We start from the raw sequence: 25,225 nt of genomic DNA, 5'->3' as shown, positions 1-25,225 counted from the left end.
TAGGTATAGTTGTGTACCTCCACGCTTATCTGCGCTTGTATTAGACCTCTCGGAATACTAAATAGGCTACTAATGGTGTAACTTCTCCTGCTTAAGAGATACTGGTAGGCCTATAGGTTTTTGTTTACGTTTAAGGCCCATTTACACTAGGATGATAACGATCGACGATATAAATAGATAAACATGCATTTTTCATACATAAAACAAAAGAAATCTAAGAAGTTTCCATCCTAACTATAGGATACTATATGATTCCTTTGATGATATTTTCACACGTCTAATCAAATTACGTCATGATTGATAAGATAATAATATCGTGACATTTCGATTTTATTGCTTTTAATAATCATGACGTCATTTGATTGTGATTAAAAAATATTGTTTTTTTCTCAAAGACAGCATAAATGATTGTCCTATAGTTATAGAACGAAACACCTTTCTAATTTCTTTTGTTATAATATGTAATAAAAATGCATGCTTATCTATTTATCGTCGATCGTTATCGTCCTAGTGTAAATGAGCCTGTCTTTCTATGAGAATGACCTTTAAATTAAGAGTAGGTGTTTTGGTGTTCCGCCATCCAAACAAAGTTTTAAAACGTTATTGCAATCTTTGTTCTTCATAAGGATTGACCCACTAAATTATTATATGAAATGAATTAGGTCATGTTTCATTTTGTCACGCTTGACTGCTTTCAATATATTACATATGTTATTAATCATTTGGAATCTTAACATCCGGGTTTTGGGTATCAATACTTCCTTATCAATAATTCCACACGCAATAGTCTCCTTGTGGGGATAGTCCGATGAGACTGAACAAGGTAAATGGACTTGTGCCAGTGTCTTTGGATGCAACGTAAAGCTCTGTCTACACTATCAAACTTTATGTGACAAAAATATGTTATGTGCCCATATATGAACATGATGATGTCATATCACTACCGTAATTTAAGCATAAAACTACCATATTTGTGCACATCATACTAGTTTAATAGTGTAGACAGAGCTTTAGATCTGGCACTGCTTTATAAGCCTTTAAGCGGCTACGAGAGAGGTGGACATGTTGAGAACATTTGAGTTGTTTTTTGTTTTCATATTTAAATGTCTTGTCAAGTCACAGAAACTCAGCGTTTTTTATGGTTGGCGGTTTTCCTTGATTTACCATATCATTCAAGAACCATAAAGATACATATTATGACTATGCACTATATCTGTCATCTAATATAATCACTATTGTAGAAGATTATTTGGATTTGATATGGATTAATATGTCGGGATTTGATAATAATTCCAAGTTAAATTGCTCCCGATTTCAATAATCTTGAGTCGGCACACTTTCTTCTTCCCCATAATGCTGTCATGTTTAAAAAAATTACGATCTTTAACAATCACATTGAAATAATAGCACGACCACAGTGGCAATTTAAAGACATACTTTAAAGACCAATTCTCCTTAAAATCGTGGCGTTTTTTTGCACGCCCCTACTTTCTACGACAAAGGGCGTTAAAGACTTTCTATTATAGGTTTAGTTTAGGCCTATTGCCTAGCAGTATGCACCATCAGCAAGTAATGTAATCATTTACATAACAAGACAACTGTAAATCATGTTGATAAAAAACAATAAGAACGAAATATGAATCACTTAACATCTAATAACGAGAGGATGTCTTAAAGATTTAAAATTCCAGTGAGTCAAAATGACTGTGCAGCGGCAGTTAAGTTGAATTGACGTTTTGTGGGCACCGTGGCTGCTTGTTGACATTTTGTGTCACAGCCACGTGGATTACGCACCGGCTTGACTAATTGACAGAATCGAAAGAAAGGGGCCTTTCAAATTCTTTATAATTAAGTTAATTAAGCATTGGAGATATGGCTGTTGTTTTCTTTCCCTTTAAACAGATATGAATTATATCGTAGCTGTTCGTATTTAGCGTGCTTTGTTAAAACTGAATGTCTAACCAACGATATTATATATTGTAGGCCTGTAGTTGAGGACGAACATTTTTTGAAGTTTTGTAGTTCTGATGGTAAGAAAAAATACAGCTCATCCCCCCCCCCCCCCACTACTAGTGGTTCCTGCATGGAGACCAACATCAGAGCTACAATATAATTCATATCTGTATAAAATAAAAAAACATCCAATCATATCTCCTGCATTAACTTGATTATAAAGAATTTGACACCCCCCCCCCCCCCCCCTTTCTTTCGTATATAGTATAGGTCGTTAGGGTTGGCCCTTACACCTAGTTATATTGTGAAATCAGATTTTTAATTGATAGGTTTAAAAAAATAACGTATGCCTTAATAATAAAAGGGCCCGGGGCGAGTTATATCCCAACCCCTGGATCCGCCTATGTTTTGCTTTGATATTCTTGATCTGTTTATTGCAGGTGTATCATTGTGTGACTTTAGTTTGTAATGTGAGTGTTAGTAATATCGATGTTTAATTAGGCCTACTGGTCCTTGATTTGGGGAAAGAACTACGACCCGAAAATGCACACTGTACACTGTGTTGTATAGGAGTTACTTAGTCGAGTGGTTAGGACATCTTGACTGTAACACAAGAGAGACCTGGTTCAATTCCTGACAACTCCCAGTCCACTCAGCTGTAAATGAGTACCTGGTTGAAAATACTAGGGAGGATAAGGCGGCGTGGAAAGGAATGGTCCACCTTACCACATAATGCAGATGCTTAAGCGTGGTTCCCACTAGGACGTAACGCAAAGACGTAGACGCAACGCAAGCGAGTTGACCAATCACACGCGATTTTTTGAATAATCTATCCCTTGTGATTGGTGAAATCACTTTGTGTTGCGTTACGTCCTTACGTTTCGTCCTAGTGGGAACCAAGCTTAGTAAAATGAGCTCCTAACAGTGCATTACCCTATGTTCAGAATTGAATACGGGACTTTTACCTTTTTTACACTGTGTTTTTTTGCTGTTGTTTTTGTATAATGTACCATTATATGAGCATGGAGATTGCGTTAACACTGGATAACTACTTATAATTGGTCTTGCATTATTTAGACTATAACAGATGGCATTTTGATATAATATTGATTGATAATACAACAGCCATCATGATATTGATACACACGACGCAGGTAGTGAGTTTAGTCCAGATAAAATCCGCCCGACTGTACGCGCTTAAATCACGCAGTTTTAAGTAGGTGATTATTCGATACGAACAAGCAGAACACGTCATAACGTGAAAATGATTAATGTGTGATATTTAGGTGACAGACAGTTTACTGTTGTCAGTTTGTTAAATAAATACACGAATTGTAAAATATGATAAACACAATCTATTTGAGTCCAAGTGCAAGTCCCTGGTAGGCCTACATAGGTTTCAATTTCTTATGCAATAATTCTCGTGGTATCACACTGACGAAATTACACTTTTCCCAATACTAACAACTATAAAATAATACTCGTATATAATTTAAAAATCACTGATTAATATCATTTAATTAATAACACATTATATTTAATATTATGTAAGGATATGATAAATCATAATACTACTAGGAACAGAGAAATATTAGATTCTTGTGATAATGCGAACAATGCAACCGTTATTACTGATAAGACTGTAATCAATTTGTATTACTATATTGTCTGTCTAAACCATTATTGCCAAACTTCATATTTCACGTGAGTTTTGCTGCCCTTATCTGAGGTTGTTACGATTAGGTATGGGGAATAATACTGTACAGCAAATAATAAAGCTAAGCTTATCTTGACGAACGTGACGAATAATTGTCTCTGTGAGCACCGATGCCTAGTCTAGCACCCATCATTGATATTTTTGCAGTGCCTCCTTATGCTATTAACGGTGTCCTCTAAAGCCTTGGTTCCCACTAGAGACACAACACAAGGACGTACGCGCAACGCAAGCGAGTTCGAATAATCCATCGCGTGTGATTGCTCAAATCACTTACGTTGCGTTACGTCCTTGCGTCGCTAGTGGGAACCAAGCGTTAAGCTCGTTACTGGGACGCAAGAAAACATGGACAAAACGCACGCGACATTTTTTATGATCCATCGCGTCATAGCTCAGTCCCTTGCGGCGCGCTTGCGTTGCGTTCAGTGGGAACCAAGCTTTTAATATTAAGAACACGTTATAGAAAGCAAATCTAGGTTTCAACATTTGTTTAGTAAACATACGTTGTCATAAATAAACAACTTATGCCATGGGAACATGGAAGATAGGTTCTCAATAGGATTATACACTATAAATGAAATCTTAGGGAATGCACCGCCCAAATCAATTGAAATAACAAATGATTCAAGAGTGCTTACAACGTACTTTTACCTACTTTAAAATGATGACATTATGAATATATGTTTACATGAAATGTTTTGATAAAATAACCAGACAAGCACTTCACTTGCTCGTTTCAATATCATTTGATTTATACTGTATACAGTAAAAGTCGTTGACTCCGCCCACTGTCTTTCCATTGGCTCGAAATATTGGCTTTGATTACGTAATGATTGATTCATCCTTTTTACACATGCCCGTGACTAACCGTGACGTCATAGTTCGTAATCTATAAAGCACTGGTGCTTTACAAAGAGCTCATACACTAAAGCAACCTGACAAACAAAAGAGCTGGAAAATACGAGATTACATCATACCTAAATACAGAGGTGTTTTATACTTGTGGGTATATACCAGCTTTTATTTCAGACTTTATCATTTGATATTTTTCATCCAACGAATTCAAGTAACTAATACTATAAACAACAACACAGTGGAAATGGAAGAATTTGGCCAGGATACAACATGCTACTCAGAACGAAGAATGGCAAGGCGCAACGCATTGCCGAATGTGATGGAAGGTATTGAGCCTAACCAGCTGCAGAACCTTAGAGTACCTCTTCTTGGTTTGCCGAACTATACCAGTGACGACGAGGAACACAATGAAACCTGTGATTTACCGCACGTTACCACCAGTTCATCTGAATGTTTCTTGTCTATTTTGTCATACGATGTCGCCAATAACAAGCACAACGCAGCAGATGAACACAATGTGAGCCTAGGAGGAGGACAGCTTTCGAATGTCATTGATAAGGACATTATGAACATTCCCTGTTATCGTCGTCGAAGGAACGCGTTACCAGACGCGTTAGCCATACTTGACGACAAAAGCCGACAGAGAATAAGCTCACTTGGATCAAAGCACCGCGGGAAATATGGATTAAGACCATGGTAAAAAACAGTTGTTTTCTTGCAGGACTTTTTTTCAATGCATAACTCGTTTATTATAAACAATGATATATAAATACAAGTCAATAATCACAGCGGTATAATGTTCAACTAATGATTTATAAGCAGGGCTTATGTTTAACCAAACTCAGACGAACTTTGACATTTTAGAAACACACAGACTAACCACTGTACAAGTTACCTACGTCAACATATTGATAGATTCTTCACTCAAGTTCTTTTTTAGTCGGCAAGTTTTGTTCTCGGCGAGCCTACTTGACATTTCCAACTCGCATAAAGACTTAGTGAATGCACGATACTGTACAATTCACTGGAACTGTTTGTCTTACATTATATTGTAGTAATTAAGCATAATTAATACTTAAATGTAAAACCAATACTAACAACTATAAAATAATACTCGTATATAATTTAAAAATCACTGATTAATATCATTTAATTAATAACACATTATATTTAATATTATGTAAGGATATGATAAATCATAATACTACTAGGAACAGAGAAATATTAGATTCTTGTGATAATGCGAACAATGCAACCGTTATTACTGATAAGACTGTAATCAATTTGTATTACTATAGGCCTATTGTCTGTCTAAACCACTATTGCCAAACTTCATATTTCACGTGAGTTTTGCTGCCCTTATCTGAGGTTGTTACGATTAGGTATGGGGACATTAATAACACTGTACAGCAAATAATAAAGCTAAGCTTATCTTGGCAAATAAATGTCTTCACTTTCAACGTTGTTCATCACAAAACGGCCAGTTTTTTCTGAGAGTAATTGCCATGGTATATAGCCGTAATGCCGCTATATACTCTAATGAATATAAATCACAGATATTGACGAGTTTATTTTGCCTTCCGACAAGCCATTTATATTATGTATGCATATGTGTCTTTCATGTTTTAGGAAAGATATAATTTCGATATTAAAAGCATTTTTTCACGAATTGATTAATAAAGAATAAACTATTTAATATAAATTATTCTGATTGTTATGATATGTTTGTTATGTATGTGGGCGTGACGGTTGCTAGACCTAAGGTGGGAGGTGTTCGTTGTCGAGTCATAGTGAGGTGTTCCGACGTTTCTTAAGTAAACTCGGATATAGGCACAGTAATCACTTCCTCGTCGGTATCCAGAACACAAGATCAACGGGCGTATACATCTTCCTTCATAGTTACAGGTAGCAGGTTGCAGTCCGTTCAGATGGGTCCTTCGTAGATACAGGTAGCAGTCCGTTCAGATGGGTCCTTCGTAGATACAGGTAGCAGTCCGTTCAGATGGGTCCTTCGTAGATACAGGTAGCAGTCCGTTCAGATGGGTCCTTCGTAGATACAGGTAGCAGTCCGTTTAGATGGGTCCTTCGTAGATACAGGTAGCAGTCCGTTCAGATGGGTCCTTCGTAGATACAGGTAGCAGTCCGTTCAGATGAGTCCTTCGTAGATACAGGTAGCAGTCCGTTCAGATGGGTCCTTTGTAGATACAGGTAGAAGTCCGTTCAGATGGGTCCTTCGTAGATACAGGTAGCAGTCCGTTCAGATGGGTCCTTCGTAGATACAGGTAGCAGTCCGTTCAGATGGGTCCTTCGTAGATACAGGTAGCAGTCCGTTCAGATGGGTCCTTCATAGATACAGGTAGCAGTCCGTTCACATGAGTGTTGTTATACTTACAACGATGAAGCAGCAGAGTGTGTATGGTGCGCTAGATAAATCATAATTATCATCATTACAGCGTGAACATTATACAATGCAGTATTGGTATAAGACCACACTAACGAATGTCAATGTCATTATATCAGTGGTCGGTTTATTGGTGGTCATTTGACTGATAGTTTGTGTTTTTTCGGGTTTTAATAGTAACTCTATATCCTACAATTAATTGCAAGACATTCCAGTTTTTAATTGGGGTATATCTTGTTTTCGTTAATTCCAACATACAATATAGTACCGAATCTATCGCCACTATATATGCTGCTATGTATGAGGTTTTGGAGTATTTCTCATCGGCCGAACGTCTCTGTTGTATTAATACAGTATGGTAAATGATTTAAAGTAAACTGACGTCATTTCCGTTCTACGTCCTGCAGCAGGTTGAATGTTTTCATGTCTCCAGCAGTAGTGCATACGATATGGCAACATTCGATAGCCTGGTGTAGGCTAACAATTATAAGCAAGCCAATCATTAACACACGTTTGTGCTTCTTTTGACCCAATGTCAAATTATCAAGCACCTACTGACATATTTGGAATATTTAATGATTATATTATTCCTTCACTCTCGGCACACTGAGATTCTATTTTATATTAAAAACATTGAAAAACACGGACAGATTTATGTCATTTATAGGTATCACATTTTGCACCTAACAGTAAATGCAAGATCTTTATATTAAAAATAGGCCTACTCGTCGCGTCAAATAATAGACGTTCGTTAAAAAGCGGCGCACCTGTAGCGCGACGCAGTTATCATGAAACGTCATACCGGTGTGTCGCAGGTTGTGTGGTAACTTTACAGCCTAGTAGGCCTACCCAGAAATATAGCAACCAATACTGATAATCCGATTCTCGCGAAACCATTCGCCTTGTTATATTATTTACACACACTCTGAATACTTTCACCGAATAAGCTATCTGCCACCACCGGTAGGCCTAGCCACCGTACATCATCAATAAAAAAAAATCACTCCTCGTTATTGAATTCTGAACGAGTAATGATAATTCGTTCCATATCATTAAACAAGATAATTATATAAGATTTGCTACTGTTACTATGTTGATTGCAGTAGCGGCTTACTTCAGTACCTAAACAGGTTATAACTGATTAGTTGAATTTCCTGAACATCTGGAACTTTGATTGTTGTTAATAACAGTGAATTCATGTATGGTTTCGGGCCAAGGTTGATAATAATGTTATAATAATGAATAACCTACTTTCAGATTGTTCATGTAAAGAAAAAAAAACAATAAACAAACATCTATGAGAGCTTTCAGCTCTGTCTACACTATCAAACGTTATGTGACAATAAAAGTTTGATGTGCCCAAATAGCGATATGCTCAAAATGGTATGAGTAAAGCGCAGGATTGGTTATTTTGGAGTTTTCAGAGCTTATACTTGTGTTGTAGCATACAGGTTTTTTTTGCTATCTGTTGCTTTAACCATGCTATTTATGCTAATATTGCTATTTCTGCTTATAGCTGGAAAAGCAGTTGTGGTTGCTACTGATATGTTATTGTGCTATTGAAGTCTAAGGGCTAAGTGTTTCACTGCTATAGCAGCTATTTCTGCTATAGCTGGAAAAGCAGTTGTGGTTGCTACTGATATGCTATTGTGCTATTGAAGTCTGAGAGATAAGTGTTACTGCTATAGCAGCTATTTTTGCTATAGCTCGAAAAGCAGTTGTGGTTGCTACTGATATGCTATTATGCTATTGAAGTCCAAGGGTTAAGTGTTACTGCTATAGCAGCTATTTTTGCTATAGCTGGAAAAGCAGTTATGGTTGCTATTGATTTGCTATTATGCTATTGAAGTCTAAGGGTTATGTGTTACTGCTATAGCAGCTATTTTTGCTATAGCTGGAAAAGCAGTTGTGGTTGCTACTGATACGCTATTATGCTATTGAAGTGTAAGGGTTAAGTGTTTCACCGCTATAGCAGCTATTTCTGCTATAGCAGGAAAAGCAGTTGTGGTTGCTACTGATATGCTATTGTGCTATTGAAGTCTAAGGGTTAAGTGTAACTGCTATAGCAGCTAATTTTGCTATAGCTGGAAAAGCAGTTATGGTTGCTATTGATTTGCTATTATGCTATTGAAGTTCAAGGGTTAAGTGTTACTGCTATAGCAGCTATTTCTGCTATAGCTCAAAAAGCAGATGTACCTGCTACTGATATGCTATTGTGCTATTGATGTTTAAGGGTTAACTCTGACTGCAGCTATAGCAGCTATTTTTGCTATAGCCGAAAAAGCAGTTGTGGTTGCTACTGATATGCTATTATGCTATTGAAGTGTAAGGGTTAAGTGTTACTGCTATAGCAGCTATTTTTGCTATAGCTCGTAAAGCAGTTGTGGCTGCTACTGATATGCTATTATGCTATTGAAGTGTAAGGGCTAAGTGTTTCACTGCTATAGCAGCTACTTCTGCTATAGCTGGAAAAGCAGTTGTGGTTGCTACTGATAAGCTAGTTTGCTATTGAATTTGAAGGGTTAAGTGTTTCACTGCTATAGCAGCTATTTCTGCTATAGCTCGAAAAGCAGATGTGATTGCTAATGATATGCTATTGTGCTATTGAAGTCTAAGGGTTAAGTCTGACTGCTATAGCAGCTATTTTTGCTATAGCCGGAAAAGCAGTTGTGGTTGCTATTGATTTGCTATTATGCTATTGAAGTCCAAGGGTTAAGTGTTACTGCTATAGCAGCTATTTTTGCTCTAGATGCCAACCGCCAAGATCTAACCACCCTCATGTGAAACGCCTGACGTGTATACCCATAAAAAAAACATCACTCCAGTGTAAACCGCCAAGATCTAACCACCCTCATGTAAAACGCCTGACGTGTATAACCTTAAAAAAAACATCACTCCAGATGTAAACCGCCAAGATCTAACCACCCTCATGTAAAACGCCTGACGTGTATACCCTTTTAAAAAAACCCATTAATCGTGACATAAACCGCCAAGATCTAACCACCCTCATGTAAAACGCCTGACGTGTATACCCTTAAAAAAACCCATTAATCGTGACATAAACCGCCAAGATCTAACCACCCTCATGTGAAACGCCTGACATGTATACCCATAAAAAAAACATCACTCCAGATGTAAACCGCCAAGATCTGACCACGCTCATGTAAAACGCCTGACGTGTATAACCTTAAAAAAAACATCACTCCAGATGTAAACTGCCCAGATCTAACCACCCTCATGTAAAACGCCTGACGTGTATACCCTTAAAAAAACCATTAATCGTGACATAAACCGCCAAGATCTAACCACCGTCATGTGAAACGCCTGACATGTATACCCATAAAAAAAACATCACTCCAGATGTAAACCGCCAAGATCTGACCACGCTCATGTAAAACGCCTGACGTGTATAACCTTAAAAAAAAAAACATCACTCCAGATGTAAACTGCCCAGATCTAACCACCCTCATGTAAAACGCCTGACGTGTATACCCTTAAAAAAACCATTAATCGTGACATAAACCGCCAAGATCTAACCACCGTCATGTGAAACGCCTGACATGTATACCCATAAAAAAAACATCACTCCAGATGTAAACCGCCAAGATCTAACCACCCTCATGTAAAACGCCTGACGTGTATACCCTTAAAAAAACCATTAATCGTGACATAAACCGCCAAGATCTAACCACCCTCATGTGAAACGCCTGACGTGTATAACCTAAAAAAAAAACATCACTCTAGATGCCAACCGCCAAGATCTAACCACCCTCATGTGAAACGCCTGACGTGTATACCCATAAAAAAAACATCACTCCAGTGTAAACCGCCAAGATCTAACCACCCTCATGTAAAACGCCTGACATGTATAACCTTAAAAAACCCCATTAATCCTGACATAAACCGCCAAGATCTAACCACCCTCATGTAAAACGCCTGACGTGTATAACCTTAAAAAAAACATCACTCCAGATGTAAACCGCCAAGATCTAACCATCCTCATGTAAAACGCCTGACGTGTATACTCTTAAAAAAAACCATTAATCGTGACATAAACCGCCAAGATCTAACCACCCTCATGTAAAACGCCTGACGTGTATACCCTTAAAAAAAACCATTAATCGTGACATAAACCGCCAAGATCTAACCACCCTCATGTGAAACGCCTGACATGTATACCCATAAAAAAACATCACTCCAGATGTAAACCGCCAAGATCTGACCACGCTCATGTAAAACGCCTGACGTGTATAACCTTAAAAAAAACATCACTCCAGATGTAAACCGCCAAGATCTAACCACCATCATGTGAAATGCCTGACGTGTATACCCATAAAAAAAACATCACTCCAGATGTAAACTGCCAAGATGTAAAACGCCTGACGTGTATAACCTTAAAAAAAAACCATCACTCCAGATGTAAACCGCCAAGATCTAACCACCATCATGTGAAATGCCTGACGTGTATACCCATAAAAAAAAACATCACTCCAGATGTAAACCGCCAAGATCTGACCACGCTCATGTGAAACGCCTGACGTGTATAACCTAAATAAAACATCACTCCAGATGTAAACCGCCAAGATCTGACCACCCTCATGTGAAACGCCTGACGTGTATAACCTAAAAAAAACATCACTCCAGATGTAAACTGCCAAGATCTAACCACCCTCATGTAAAACGCCTGACGTGTATAACCTTAAAAAAAAACATCACTCCAGATGTAAACCGCCAAGATCTAACCACCCTCATGTGAAATGCCTGACGTGAGCCATAAAAAAAACATCACTCCAGATGTAAACCGCCAAGATCTGACCATCCTCATGTGAAACGCCTGACGTGTATAACCTAAAAAAAACATCACTCCAGATGCAAACCGCCAAGATCTGACCACCCTAACTGGTTATTTTCAACAAGCTTGTGTAACACAAAGGAAATCCCAAAAATTATGAAACATAGGGGAAACTATAGATCAATGATTATTGGAATGTATGATCAATAGAAATTTCTTGCCCGCACCTGGCCTTTAAGTATACACAGTTTAAGTGTAGCATTGTGTAATTTTTATATTATTTGGCTTTAACTATGACTACATTCTGACATGGTATGGTGTAGTTAAAATATAGCAACTATAGCAGCTATAGCTGAGGTTTCAGGCAAGTGACCAATGTGTCACAGTGGGATAGTGATATAACAGCTATCCCAAGGCTATTTGCAGCCTGTTTTGTAGAGTGGTTTTGTATAGGTGTTGTGAAGCAATTGCACAGGTATTTGTTTGCTGTTTATAATACAAAAGCTATCCCAAGGCTATTTTCAGCCTGGCTATATCAATTATAGCAACTGCAAGCTATTTCCATGCTATTTATGCTGTATAAAGTATAGCACTTACACAGCTATTTAATTGCTATTAATTGCTATTATTGCTGTATCATATATAGCAATTACACAGCTATTTTTTTTGCTATTATTTGCTATTATTGCTGTATCAGGTATAGCAATTATACAGCTATTTGTTTGCTATTATTTGCTATTATTGCTGTATCAGGTATAGCAATTACACAGCTATTTGTTTGCTATTATTTGCTATTATTGCTGTATGAGGTATAGCAATTATACAGCTATTTGTTTGCAGATGTAAACTGCCCAGATCTAACCACGCTCATGTAAAACGCCTGACATGTATACCCATAAAAAAAACATCACTCCAGATGTAAACCGCCAAGATCTGACCACGCTCATGTAAAACGCCTGACGTGTATAACCTTAAAAAAAAAACATCACTCCAGATGTAAACTGCCCAGATCTAACCACCCTCATGTAAAACGCCTGACGTGTATACCCTTAAAAAAACCATTAATCGTGACATAAACCGCCAAGATCTAACCACCCTCATGTGAAACGCCTGACGTGTATAACCTAAAAAAAAAACATCACTCTAGATGCCAACCGCCAAGATCTAACCACCCTCATGTGAAACGCCTGACGTGTATACCCATAAAAAAAACATCACTCCAGTGTAAACCGCCAAGATCTAACCACCCTCATGTAAAACGCCTGACATGTATAACCTTAAAAAAACCCATTAATCCTGACATAAACCGCCAAGATCTAACCACCCTCATGTAAAACGCCTGACGTGTATAACCTTTAAAAAAACATCACTCCAGATGTAAACCGCCAAGATCTAACCATCTCATGTAAAACGCCTGACGTGTATACTCTTAAAAAAAACCATTAATCGTGACATAAACCGCCAAGATCTAACCACCCTCATGTAAAACGCCTGACGTGTATACCCTTAAAAAAAACCATTAATCGTGACATAAACCGCCAAGATCTAACCACCATCATGTGAAACGCCTGACATGTATACCCTTAAAAAAACATCACTCCAGATGTAAACCGCCAAGATCTGACCACGCTCATGTAAAACGAATCTTGTCCATATTTGGCACATTTTTTTGTCACATAATGTTAGATAGAGTAGACAGACCTTAAAAAGGTGTGGTGAAACAGTGCAGAATAAAATCGCCTATTTTGCGCGCGTGCACGCGTATTTCGTGTGCACGCAAAATGAACCAAGGTTGGTGGAGGGATCAGGAATCGTTTCGTAGAGGGTTAGGTTAGTGTTTAAATTCATAAACATTTAAAATATAAATTGCAATGAGTGCCACTTTAAAAAAGGACAACGTGACGGTGAGTCTGGAAAACCCAATACAAAATTGAGTAGAATGATGATATGGTCTGGGGAAAGAATTCCCTGGGAAAGTACCAGTTTTTTTTATTAAAACCTTTTTTTTTATTTCCGTCAGCAATAAAAGATTTATGAAAACCACATGGTGTAGCAACCAATGAATGGTATTGTTCAGAAACTAGGTGCGTAATAACGAATCCCTGATGAAATATTATGCAATGACTTCACATTGAATTACTTCATATCAAAACTCCCTTATGAAGAATCGATTATTGTTTGCAGGCTCGATCATGTATTCCTAACATTCCAATAGTTCTGTGAAATCAAATACTCATGTAATGCGCTTCACACGAAGTGCTCAAGCATTCACCAATAAATATATAGAACATTAAATCAAGTTTGTTTAATGATAAAATCATAACCACTATGTTTACTGTAAGATCTAGGCCACATCAATCAATCCAGCGAGGGAGGACCCGGATGCCGGTCATGGTTTCAAAGTCCGGACTCAAAACTGGACCATTGGGCCCGTCCATACTTACAACCAGTAAAATAATTAGGGATGTATTATACATATATACAATTATAGATAGTATCGCGTCAAAATCATGCTATAACAAAAAGTATATATTTTCTAGACCAACCATGATCTTGTAAGCACTCTGTGTACTTTTCTGTATGTACTCATGACTATTAATGGGTACCCCGGGGGGAGTAATGGATGCCAATGTACTGTGGCAGAATATTTTGCACATAATGCTTGGTTTCCACTAGAGACGCAACACAATGCCGTAACGTAAGTGATTACCAATCACTGATGGATTATTCCAACTGTCGCTTATCATTGGTCAACAAACTTTATTCTCGAACGTACGCACTAAGCAACATGACTAGGCCTATACGTTAACATAGGGTGTGTAGAAAGCGACGACCTAGAATTGGACGACCCATAACACGAAACCGACGACCCCTATAGCCTAGCCTAGCCTAGGCCTAAGTGTGGTATAACATCCCGAAGGCGAACATAGCCAAAGATCTTTAAACCATACCTTATATAATACTCGCAAGCAATTGCAATTGATTGAAAAAAGAAAAATCAAAACAGAAATATCGCCATTTGATACTGAATGTGTCGACACGAACAAACGAACAGATATGGAACGCCAGGAGTGCATCATTAAAACTGCATTCGACTCGATTAGCACACGAAATATCATAAACATGGTAAACCTTTTTCAGCGGCGGGTAAGTTTTGACCGTATACAATGCATATGTGAAATGTATTGTAAAGCTTTCTTATGGCCCTCCCCATGCACATGTTCGCAACACGCTGCTTGGTAGGCCTATAGTGTTCGTCTTAAGAAGACGAGATGTAATTATACGTCCATGGTTTAACCATGTAATGTATAATATTTATTTCTTTTTAATTTATATTTATGTCGAATGCAGTTTTAATGATGCACTCTTGGCGTTCCATATCTGTTCGTTTGTTCGTGTCGACACATTCAGTATCAAAATGGCGATATTTCTGTATTTTTTCAATCAATTGCTTGCTTGCGAGTATTATATAAGATGGTTTAAAGATCTTTGGCTATGTTCGGCTTCGGGATGTTATACCACACTTAGGCCTAGGCTAGGCTAGGCTATAGGGGTCGTCGGTTTCGTGTTAATGGGTCGTCCAATTCTAGGTCGTCCAATGCGAGGTCGCCCGGGTCGTTGGGGTCGTCCAATTCGAGGTCGTCGCTTTCTACACACCCCGTTAACATATGCGCGCCTAAATAACAATAACAATGGTCGTCGTCTACACAAATGGTCAGTTAAACAAATTACATATTTTTCCTCTAGGCTATTTATTAACCCGTCGGATAATATCCATAATAAATATTTAGGAACTGCAGGAAATGTCCCTCTTTGAGATTCGTCATAACTATTGCTGGGACAATTACGGCACGAAATTTTAAAACGGGATTTCCGAATTTAAAGTATAAACAGGAAAGGGACAACAAGGAAACAGAATGATAAATTGTGGAATGTCATTTCAATCCATATCCCATGCGGTTGAAATCCTTTAGGGCACAATTTATCTGAGAACCTACCGTACCTTTATAGTATTATGTATTGTGCCCTGTCTACACTATCAAAATTAATTTATGTGACAAAAATGTGACATGATGATATCATATCACTACCTTATTTGGGCATATAGTTACCATAATTGGGCACATCACACTTTTTTTGTCAAAATAGTTTGAGAGTGTAGACAGAGCTTAAGGCCTATGTTAAGGATTATCTAGAGTAATTATATAGTTTGTATAATATTCTTGTATGCGCTGCTATACTATTATTTTGTAAGCCACAACATACAATAATATAAACATCGTAGACCCACGGAGACAACTCCTGGAGTAGTCGATGGAATTGTTATAAACGTGTCGTCATCCATTCATACCAATCTGTTGGTGTTGATCAACTGAAAGTAATCCTATGTCGTACTGCGCAGCTTGAGGCTAAACACTGAATTCCATGCCGCGGTGCAATTCTTGTAGTTTCTGCGTAACCTCTGTAGTACTATACTTTCTGATTTCCATGGGTTTATTCATTTAAAATAACCGCAAAGAATGTCTATTTTGTTAGAAAACGTTTGTGGCAAAAAAGCGTCTTTGCTCGTAATTTATGATTCATATCGAAGCTTCCTAATTTCAGATTTGAAATGTACTTCCACATATCAGATATTCTTTAGCTAAAAAAATTTTAGAAATCAAAATAAATCTTCGTGCGCGCCTTGTCTCTAATGTAACATTGTAGAAAGGTAGAATGATTTATCAATAATAAAAAAAACTTCATTTAATGTTTTTTTTAACCTAAAATAATAATTCTTGGAATTTGTCAATGTGGATGCTCATATCCTTGTGGTTTCAATTATATATGTAGTATTGTTTACTTAATTGTATTTTATACCATACACTTTCCTTGCTCTGTGATTGCACATGACGTCACAATACGGAACACGGATTGATTTTTTACGGATCATAAAAATCATTGTACATTATTGGTTGTTGTTGGCCACATTCTGTCTTTCCCCATGAATAATGGTATAATGCATGGTACTGTTGATATATCAAGGATAAGGAGTATGGAGCGCCAACTTTCCTTGCTCTGTGATAACACATGACGTCACAATACGGATCATAAAAATCATTGTACATTATTGGTTGTTATTTGCCACATTCTGTCTTTCCCTCATGAGTAATAGTATAATGCATGGTACTGTTGGTATATCAAGGATAAGGAGTATGGAGCGCCAAATACCTGCTATTTACTTTAACCCCAACGCTTTCAATGGATGGATAACATATTTATGGCGCGCTAAGCTTTCACTATGGACAAAATAACTTGACCATGCTTTCACTAAGGTATCTCTATTGCAAACTAAGATATTTCTATTTAAATATAAGGGGAACTTTTATTGAAAACCAAGATATCTACTATCTTCCGAATAAATGACAGTGGCGCGCCATACTATATACGGATTTTGTAGTGGGTCTCTCCTAGGCCTGTCAATCTTGTAGGATGGTCTGATCTTAGCGGCCTACTTTCCTCCGTGAATGTAGGCGAAATCGCCATTTTCTGTTTGTCTAGTCAGTTTGTATGTAAATTGATAACATTTGTTTGTTTTAATATTGTATCAATAACACGGTCGTGAGAAGTGTGTTTACATTATGATAATTATTGTTTGTACACCAAGATTAGGACATCCTAAACAATCGACACTTATACAGATCCGCAAGTAGAGACAAAATTAACCATATTGCACAAACCACTAATTCTTAAAGATTACATATTTTAATATTAGTTTCCGCTTGTTAACTGGTATTTTTGTTGTTTTAATGTTTGGGCTTAGCGTTTGAGCAGGCCTATATTATGTAAGACGTCTGTAAAAGGGAAAGTTTAATTTTAATATATACGTTGAATATTCATGAAATTAATCCAGTTACTCTATGTTCATACATCTACCAAATTTACTATCATAAATTTATTTCTGGGAGTACCTGTTGATTCCTATAGGCCTATTTGTTTGCATTCCGTAATAGACGTAGCAGTGTTTCAATTAGTTTCATCCCATAACATGAAACTATACATTATCAAGGAAGAGTGATCTGATATTATCATCATTTCATCATTAGTATTCATCACTCATTTTAATGTTGCATTAATTATTGAAAGAGTACGTCTAATTTCTAGCACCTTTGAGCGCGGTTCTTGCTCGACTTCCTCTCTTATGCGTGGTTCCCACTAGCGATGCAACGCAAGGACGTAACGCAACGCAAGTGAATTGACCAATCACAAGCGATGGCTTATTCGCTTGTGATTGCTAACTGTCTATAACTTCGCTTGTCATTGGTTAAAACGCTTGCGTTGCGTTTACGTCTTTGCGTTACGTTCTAGTGGGAACCAAGCTTAACGGTGAATCTATGTTATTCCTTATGACCATTTACACACAACGCGGAGCGGTCGGGCGCGAGATAGATACAACAGGTTCTACGTGGGACGAGCTACGCGGTTCCGCTTACCGTTACCGCTCGTATGTGTAAATTGACCTTTTTGACCATACACACAACGCGGAGCGGACGGACGGTTTCTCGAGATAGATACAGGTTCTACGTGAGACAAGAAACGCGGTTACCGCTCGTCTGTATGAATTGGCCTTTGCATCTGGGAATCAAGTTAATTGATAATTGTCGTCTGATTATTGACTACGCGTCATCGAATGCGCAATAGCGCTCACTTGGGACAATTATTTACATTAATTAGGTTGAGTCGTGATTTACTGTTACTGAATGAATGAAGGACCTTTAGCAAAGTTCGCAAATGCAGAGATTCATTTAAAACCGTCGTTTAATCTGATATTTCCCTTCCTCCTACCTGACGTTGGTACAACCAAGGCAATCTAACAACAGGATGCTGGGCTCCGGAGATCAAACGGTTTATGTGTGGCTGCTACACGATGAGTTCCACGCCCCTTAACAGACGCCGCGCCTCCGGAGATAGAGTATATAGACAGTATTGTTGGTATTTGTCGCAGCCAAACATAAGATCAAAGTTCCCATTTTGACGAGGCAAAACAGTGTCCTGTTGTTAGATTGACTTGTACAATCTCAAAGACATCCATGCATGTAATCATATTGAATATGAAGAAAAGTCTACCAAAACCATCTCATGCTTGTGCAGTGAAGTATGGATGACGGTGGATAACCACACCAAATGCTTTTTTTCACAGTATAGTTTAGGTAAACGATAAAATTAAACCTGTACGTGTTTATTACGTGGCTATCTAGATATCCACGCCACTGATTGCGACGCGCCCTAATTGAAATATATCCTCAATTTTACAGATATTCTGACTGATGACCTGGTTAGACAAGAAGATAGCGAAGAACAACGGAAATATATGGGAGTCTGTAAGCTGAATAAGGAAAACGCTAAGGTAAGATAGTTATGTTTAGTGGGCGGGGAGAGTTCAGTCGTACATGTACTAGTAAATAAAGCGTGGTTCCCACTAGCGCAATGCAGCGACGTATTGACGCAACTGTCAATGCTGCAAACATCGCAGGTTTGATTTCACGAAGGCGGAGGAAAACACAATTATTGAAAGGGCATTTTCGCAGGCTAGGCAAACACAATTATTGGAAGGATAGTGGAGTTGTGGCTTGGTGGTTATGATGCTTGGCTACCACTCCAAGGGTCCTGGGTTCAAGTCCCGTCACATGTCAGGATTTATTCTAAGGACAAAATTACAACTCCACTCCCAAAGACTTGTAATAAGACTTTGTTTATGAAGAGCTTCTTGTGTATAATTATGTTTGTCTTGTGAACCTCTGAGGGTCCCTAATGATCAGCAATTGCTGGATGGATCACCCTCATTAAATATGGTGTAAAGAAAAGAAAAAAAAAGGCATTTTCTCACGTTGCGTTACGTTGCGTCGCTAGTGGGAACCAAGCTTTAGTCATCTACCTTGCACTTAAAAACAGTATTCAAAGTTGTTTATTTTCTAGCCTTCAAACATATTTTTTTCCCAACATTTCATTGTAATATTCTGGAGATAACAATATGATTAATGATGTGTTGTTACTGAAGAGGATGACGTTGATGACGTAGAAGATAAAGACATTGGAGATAATTACAATGATAATGTTGAAGATAAGGAACAATGATAGTAGGACGAGATCAAATGCAATCAGGGAGATGATGACGATGATGATGATAATGCCGATGATGCAGATGACAAGACACCTTTATGCATTATTCATACACCGAACAATTTCAATTTAATCTAATGTAATAAATAATAATTTATGGTAATCTGTTTTTATTTAGCATCGCCGCTTGGATATTATCGTGTCTCCGTGGGATGAGTATCACTGCGCTCTTGTACATTTCACAGGCTCTGACCATTTCAATCGCTCATTGAGGGCGCTTGCCATAAAGAAGGTTCGTTCGTTTAATTATTACCTACTGTAGGCCTATATTGTTTGTTTTTTATATTTATTTGTGTACGATATCATTTAATATCTACAATTTCATTTTGCAGGGTATGTCATTATCTGAGCATGCACTGAGGCATGGAGTGATAAGAAGAGGCAAAGTAAAGGTTCATAATGGCACACCTTTACCGGTCCACTCGGAGGAAGATGTGTTTACTCATCTTGGCTTGGAATACAGAACACCTCATGAACGCGATTACTAAAGCGTGGTTCCCACTAGAACGCAACGCTACGACGTATTGAATTGTTGTATTATTGCGTATCACAAGTGGGAACCGACGACGCAACAGTGCTGCAAACATCGCAGGTTTGATTTCACGCAGGCGGGGGAAAACACAATTATTGGAAGAGTATTTTCTTACGTTGCGTAGGTTGCGTTACGTTACGTCACTAGTGGGAACCAAGCTTCTGCCTATAGAGACCTCCCTCCCTGCCTAAAGTAACTGTACTATGTGTAAGAGGTGGTGTTTTGTGGACTAGGTATAGTGATTGTATACTTTGACTGCTATTTCTCACTATTTGTTCGAGGAGCATTATACATTGATGAACCAGTAGAACCAGACTGCAGAGCAGTAGACTGTTAAAAAAAAAAAGTTTATTTGCCATAAGTAATACGTATTTGTAATTGATTGGATCGGAACATAGTATAGGCCTATACAAACTATAATTAATAATTTTCTAATTTACCATTAAATTATGATACATAATTATAATGAATTTATTCACGTCTGTCATGAATTAAAGATCAATTTGAAAGCGTAATCTTTAATCTGAAAGTTTGTATTTTCTTGGCGGTTTTTATCGTACGCTAGCATAACATTAGCTGAATTAATGGAGTGTGTGAAGTAGAGCTTCTTGATGACGCACGTCGTTAAAGTACGTCAGGTTAGCCAACTTTGTAGAGGGCGACAAACAAATATTTGTTCAAAAAGTTAATTTTCTAGTAATAAGATATAATTGTTCATATCGAATTGCATATTTGGGATTTATTGCACCTCCCTGAACAAACAACATTGTTCAATATTGGCAATTTTAATGTCGCATAATATTAAAACTACTAGGCCTAGAGTGAGATTTTTTTTCATGTTTTGAGGACAATACATTTTTAAAAAATACATATTTTATTGTTCCTGGCTGATAATATTTATTGGATCTACACTTTTTTGACAGAGGCATACAGTCCATACAATTAAACAATTTAAACAACAACAAAAATACGTTACAAAATATACAAAAACAAGAGAACAGAGAAAAGAAATGTAAAAAAAATTTTTTGCATAGATTAAATCTGTTTGTCGCCCTCTATTTTTTTCCTATTTCAAGAGATTTGATTTTATATGTAGCCAGCCGGCCTTGTAGGGAATATAAATATGACATATAAAATTGAAAATGTTACCTTATTAAATGACGCTTAGATCAGCAATGACTGCAACCGTAGATATCAGCAAAGCATTGAGATCAGTTTTAGAACGAATTGAAGTGGCAAGTCTCAAAAGATCAGACGTAAATACCTTTCTATTTATTGATTCTATAGCTAAGCCTTAGGCCCTTTAGGCCTAGGCCTAGGCTAGTCCTAGTAGGCTCTGGCCGGGTGCTAGGGCTAGGCCTGGCCCCCTGTCCTTCCTTGACCTTGACACTTTAAACTGGCTGAACAACTGCATTCGGGGTGTATTGTAGGACCTGGAAACATCCACATGTGACATGACAATATTAGTAGGCCTTTTATGTATAATGAACGGACAAATCAAAGTGAACCCAAATTAATCGACACAAAACAATCCCCATCCATGCATGAACGAACAGTTCAACGAATTACCCATCTTAGACACAGCGAAATATTGGGTTGAGGTAATTCATTCGTTTATTGGGGTTCTCTGTGGTTTAAATACATTGTCTGATGCTCATGCTATATTGTATGTAATTATTAATTTTTACTTCCTCAGGGCATTCCAAAAATTGACCCTCGATTGGTTGCTGTGTCAAAGACGAAGCCTAAAGACGTAATCCAGGTTGCATACACTGCAGGGCAGCGTCACTTTGGTGAAAATTATGTGAGTACACATGAAAATTTTAAATAATAATGCTATCGTTATGCAATCCATCCACCATTTTAAGCTCTGTCTACACTATCAAAAAAAATGTGATGTGCCCAAATATGCTGGTGATATGACCAAATATGGTAGTGGTAAAGTTTGATAGTGTGGACAGAGCTTTAGTAAATATGTTGCTTAATATTTACATTCATTGTTTTAAGGTTCAAGAAATACTTGAGAAGGCATGGGATGAAAATGTGCAAGAAACTTGTCCAGACATCAAGTGGCATTTTATTGGACATTTACAGACAAATAAAGTGAAGAAACTTCTAGGTAGGTACACATTCTCACTTTTTATAGAAACTTTAACAATGGTATAATTCACAATAACTTGTAAGTGCATGCGCAAACTTTTAATATGCTCTTGCTCAGCCAATTGTTATTTTGATGATGTAATCATGTTAAAATTTGGAATATAGGTTGGACACTATAAACATTATGTACATTGTCATAGAAAAACATACATCAACTGAATCGTATACAGTATACTGTATAAATAGTTTTCTTTCTAAACGGTAGATATACCAAACTTGTATATGGTTGAAACGGTCGATAGATTAAAACTAGCCAAAGAAATTGACAAACACTGGGGATTGTTACAACGACCTCAGAGGTTAAAGGTCATGGTTCAAGTAAACACAAGTGGTGAAACAAGTAAGTTTAATTGCAAATATTGTCTGACCCCACCCAGGAGTTTCGCAATAATTGAATCATCTCCTGATTGGGTAAAACAAATTAGCACACCCATTGTTTTGATACTGCAAATGCCTTATTTTCTCAATAGCACCCTCTATGGTTTGGTGTATTTTTAAAGTTGTCATAATGCCCTCTATTGTTTGGCAATGCTTTCATGAGGTCTCCTGATATTTAAGTTGTATACTACTATACTGTATAAAGAATGTTTATTTTTCTTTAGATAAAAACGGTGTAGCACCTGACAATTGCTGCACCCTTTATGAGGAAGTGAGAGAAAAATGTTCGAACCTAGAAACAGTTGGTTTGATGACTATTGGTGCATTTGACCATGACCTTAGCACTGGACCGAACCCAGATTTTCAGGTAACTTAATGTTATACAGTGATCTCTCCCAAATACCGGACTCTATGAAAACCAGAAACTCTCTCAAAACCAGACTTTTCTTGAGGTTCAAAAGGTCCCAAAATTCATTTTTACCATTAAATACACATTATGAATACCAGATTTTCCAGGAAAACCAGACATAGTACACCAGCCCAAAGGTGTCTGGGTTACAGTGTTCATAGCTGATATACAATATTTTTTTTAATATGTGTTTATTAAAATAGACGATAATTTTTTTTTTTTTTAGTGTCTTTTACAATGCCGTGAGAATGTTTGCAAGAAATTTAATCTAACTTCTGACCAGGTAGAACTTAGTATGGGAATGTCTAATGACTTTGAACATGCAGTAAGTAACTACATACAAATTGGTGTTTCTTAAAGACTGAAATATTTGTTTATTTTTAAGTTGGACCCAGAACCTATTTTCAACAGAAAAACCTCAAAAGTTAATTGTGTAAATAAACTGATTTTTTACACACAATCTTATACTGTACTAGCCTTCTAGATGTATTCAAATTCGTTTAGAAGTTTTTTTTCGATAGAGCTTATATTATGGTTGTATTTGCTAAACCCTTTATTTTGGTGTATAAAATACTCTATATACCAAGATATTGTTATAATCAATTTATCATTTATATATTTCAGATAATCCATGGAAGTACAAATGTCCGAGTAGGTAGTACTATATTTGGCGCTAGAAACTATGCGCCCAAAAGCGAGGAAAAACAAATAGCCACCAACGAATTAAAGGAGAACAACGTACTACCCAAGAACGAGGAGGTATCGACAACCAGCAACGAATTAAAGGACGCTAGACAAACAAATCATATATCACATCAAGTTGAAAAACTTGATATAAATGATAGTAAATAAACTTTTTTTTAATGTAGATATGTTAAATATAAATGATGTTCAATGCAATACGAGTAATTTAAGAATAAGGCAGGAACAACCAATCACATTGAGGATTGAAGTTATTATGTGTGCTAATAGTGATGTATGTGCAGCGCATTGAGAACTTGCTTATATGCGCTATATAACAATGAGCTATTATTATTACCAAATTACAATCATCTAATTGTGTCATAGAACCAAGTTTCATAAAAAACTAGGAAATATACCTAAATATTTTCTTTCCAGAATTCAGTTGTGTACAAATTATTGCTATGTATATACTGCATAAATATGACCATACATTAGAATATACCTGCTTCTTTTATTTAAAGAACATGCTACCAACTTGATTAGATATAAGAATACTTTAATAAGATATTATATTAAAAATGTGTACCAAAGATCTTAGTAATTGTAAGATTATTTTTTCCTCATCTTGCGCTAATTTCTCAAAACAGTAATTCTATCTCGTAGGCCCAATAACACTGTATATTCTGTTTGTTATTGTTATTTTTTGTGTTGAAATATCAATTGTTGTATTCTAAATGAACCAAGTACTACAGAATTAAATCTATTATTTATATCAACATACTGATGCTCTGGTCATATTATTTTCATTCTCGTGTAAAGTGTAAAATTATTAATTAATGGCAAAATGATATTTATTCTTATATATACCCGAACCATGACCACTTATAACAACAATTAACTGGTTTTAACTGGAATTTTCTCCTTGGTGTGTAGTTTTAATTCCAGTTAAGAACCAGTAACCAAATTACATGTTCTAAGCTTAAATGAAACCAACTGAATGTTGAAATACCCCTTTACTCAGTTATCATACAACTAATAAACTGTATCTACAATTGATTTTTAACTGGACTTTGGTTGGTAGTTTTAATTCCAGTTAAAAACCAGTTGATTGTAGTAACTGAATGATGGTACAATAACTGAATAAAATCGGTATTTAAACATCCTATTGATTCCAAATACCACACAAA

At 36.9% G+C, this 25,225-nt stretch overlaps 2 protein-coding genes across 5 annotated transcripts in view; both read left to right on the top strand.

Moving 5' to 3' along the window:
* Positions 1–25,225, top strand: part of LOC144837646 (DNA polymerase lambda-like) — an 88,184-nt gene that overhangs the window by 33,512 nt on the left and 29,447 nt on the right. For 3 of the 4 annotated variants that reach the window (XM_078692845.1, XM_078692846.1, XM_078692842.1), the window contains exons 8-10: positions 19,011–19,102; positions 19,994–20,107; positions 20,208–20,908. In XM_078692845.1, coding sequence (XP_078548971.1) covers positions 19,011–19,102; positions 19,994–20,107; positions 20,208–20,363 — 362 coding nt within the window. In that variant the 3' untranslated portion in view covers positions 20,364–20,908. Of the gene's footprint in view, positions 1–19,010; positions 19,103–19,993; positions 20,108–20,207; positions 20,909–25,225 lie in introns of those variants that run through there. The other variant, XM_078692843.1, reaches the window with a different exon arrangement.
* LOC144837334 (pyridoxal phosphate homeostasis protein-like) lies at positions 21,508–24,818 on the top strand. The gene is made up of 7 exons (XM_078692387.1): positions 21,508–21,663; positions 22,104–22,211; positions 22,415–22,526; positions 22,773–22,907; positions 23,170–23,312; positions 23,581–23,679; positions 23,979–24,818. The coding sequence occupies exons 1-7, from the start codon at positions 21,565–21,567 to the stop codon at positions 24,204–24,206; spliced, it is 924 nt and encodes a 307-aa protein (XP_078548513.1). The 5' UTR covers positions 21,508–21,564; the 3' UTR covers positions 24,207–24,818.

This window comes from Antedon bifida, chromosome 3 (assembly GCF_963402885.1).
Source record: "Antedon bifida chromosome 3, ecAntBifi1.1, whole genome shotgun sequence".
Taxonomy (NCBI): Eukaryota; Metazoa; Echinodermata; class Crinoidea; order Comatulida; family Antedonidae; genus Antedon; species Antedon bifida.
Note: the sequence above shows the minus strand (reverse complement) of the source record. Positions and strands in the feature narration are given on the sequence as shown.

Coding starts and splice junctions, on each gene's coding strand:
- LOC144837334 (XM_078692387.1), top strand. CDS start 21,565: ATGACGCTTAGATCAGCAATGACTGCAACCGTAGATATCAGCAAAGCA. Junction 23,313..23,580: donor GACCGAACCCAGATTTTCAG/GTAACTTAATGT, acceptor TTTTTTTTTTAG/TGTCTTTTACAATGCCGTGA. Junction 23,680..23,978: donor CTAATGACTTTGAACATGCA/GTAAGTAACTAC, acceptor TATATATTTCAG/ATAATCCATGGAAGTACAAA.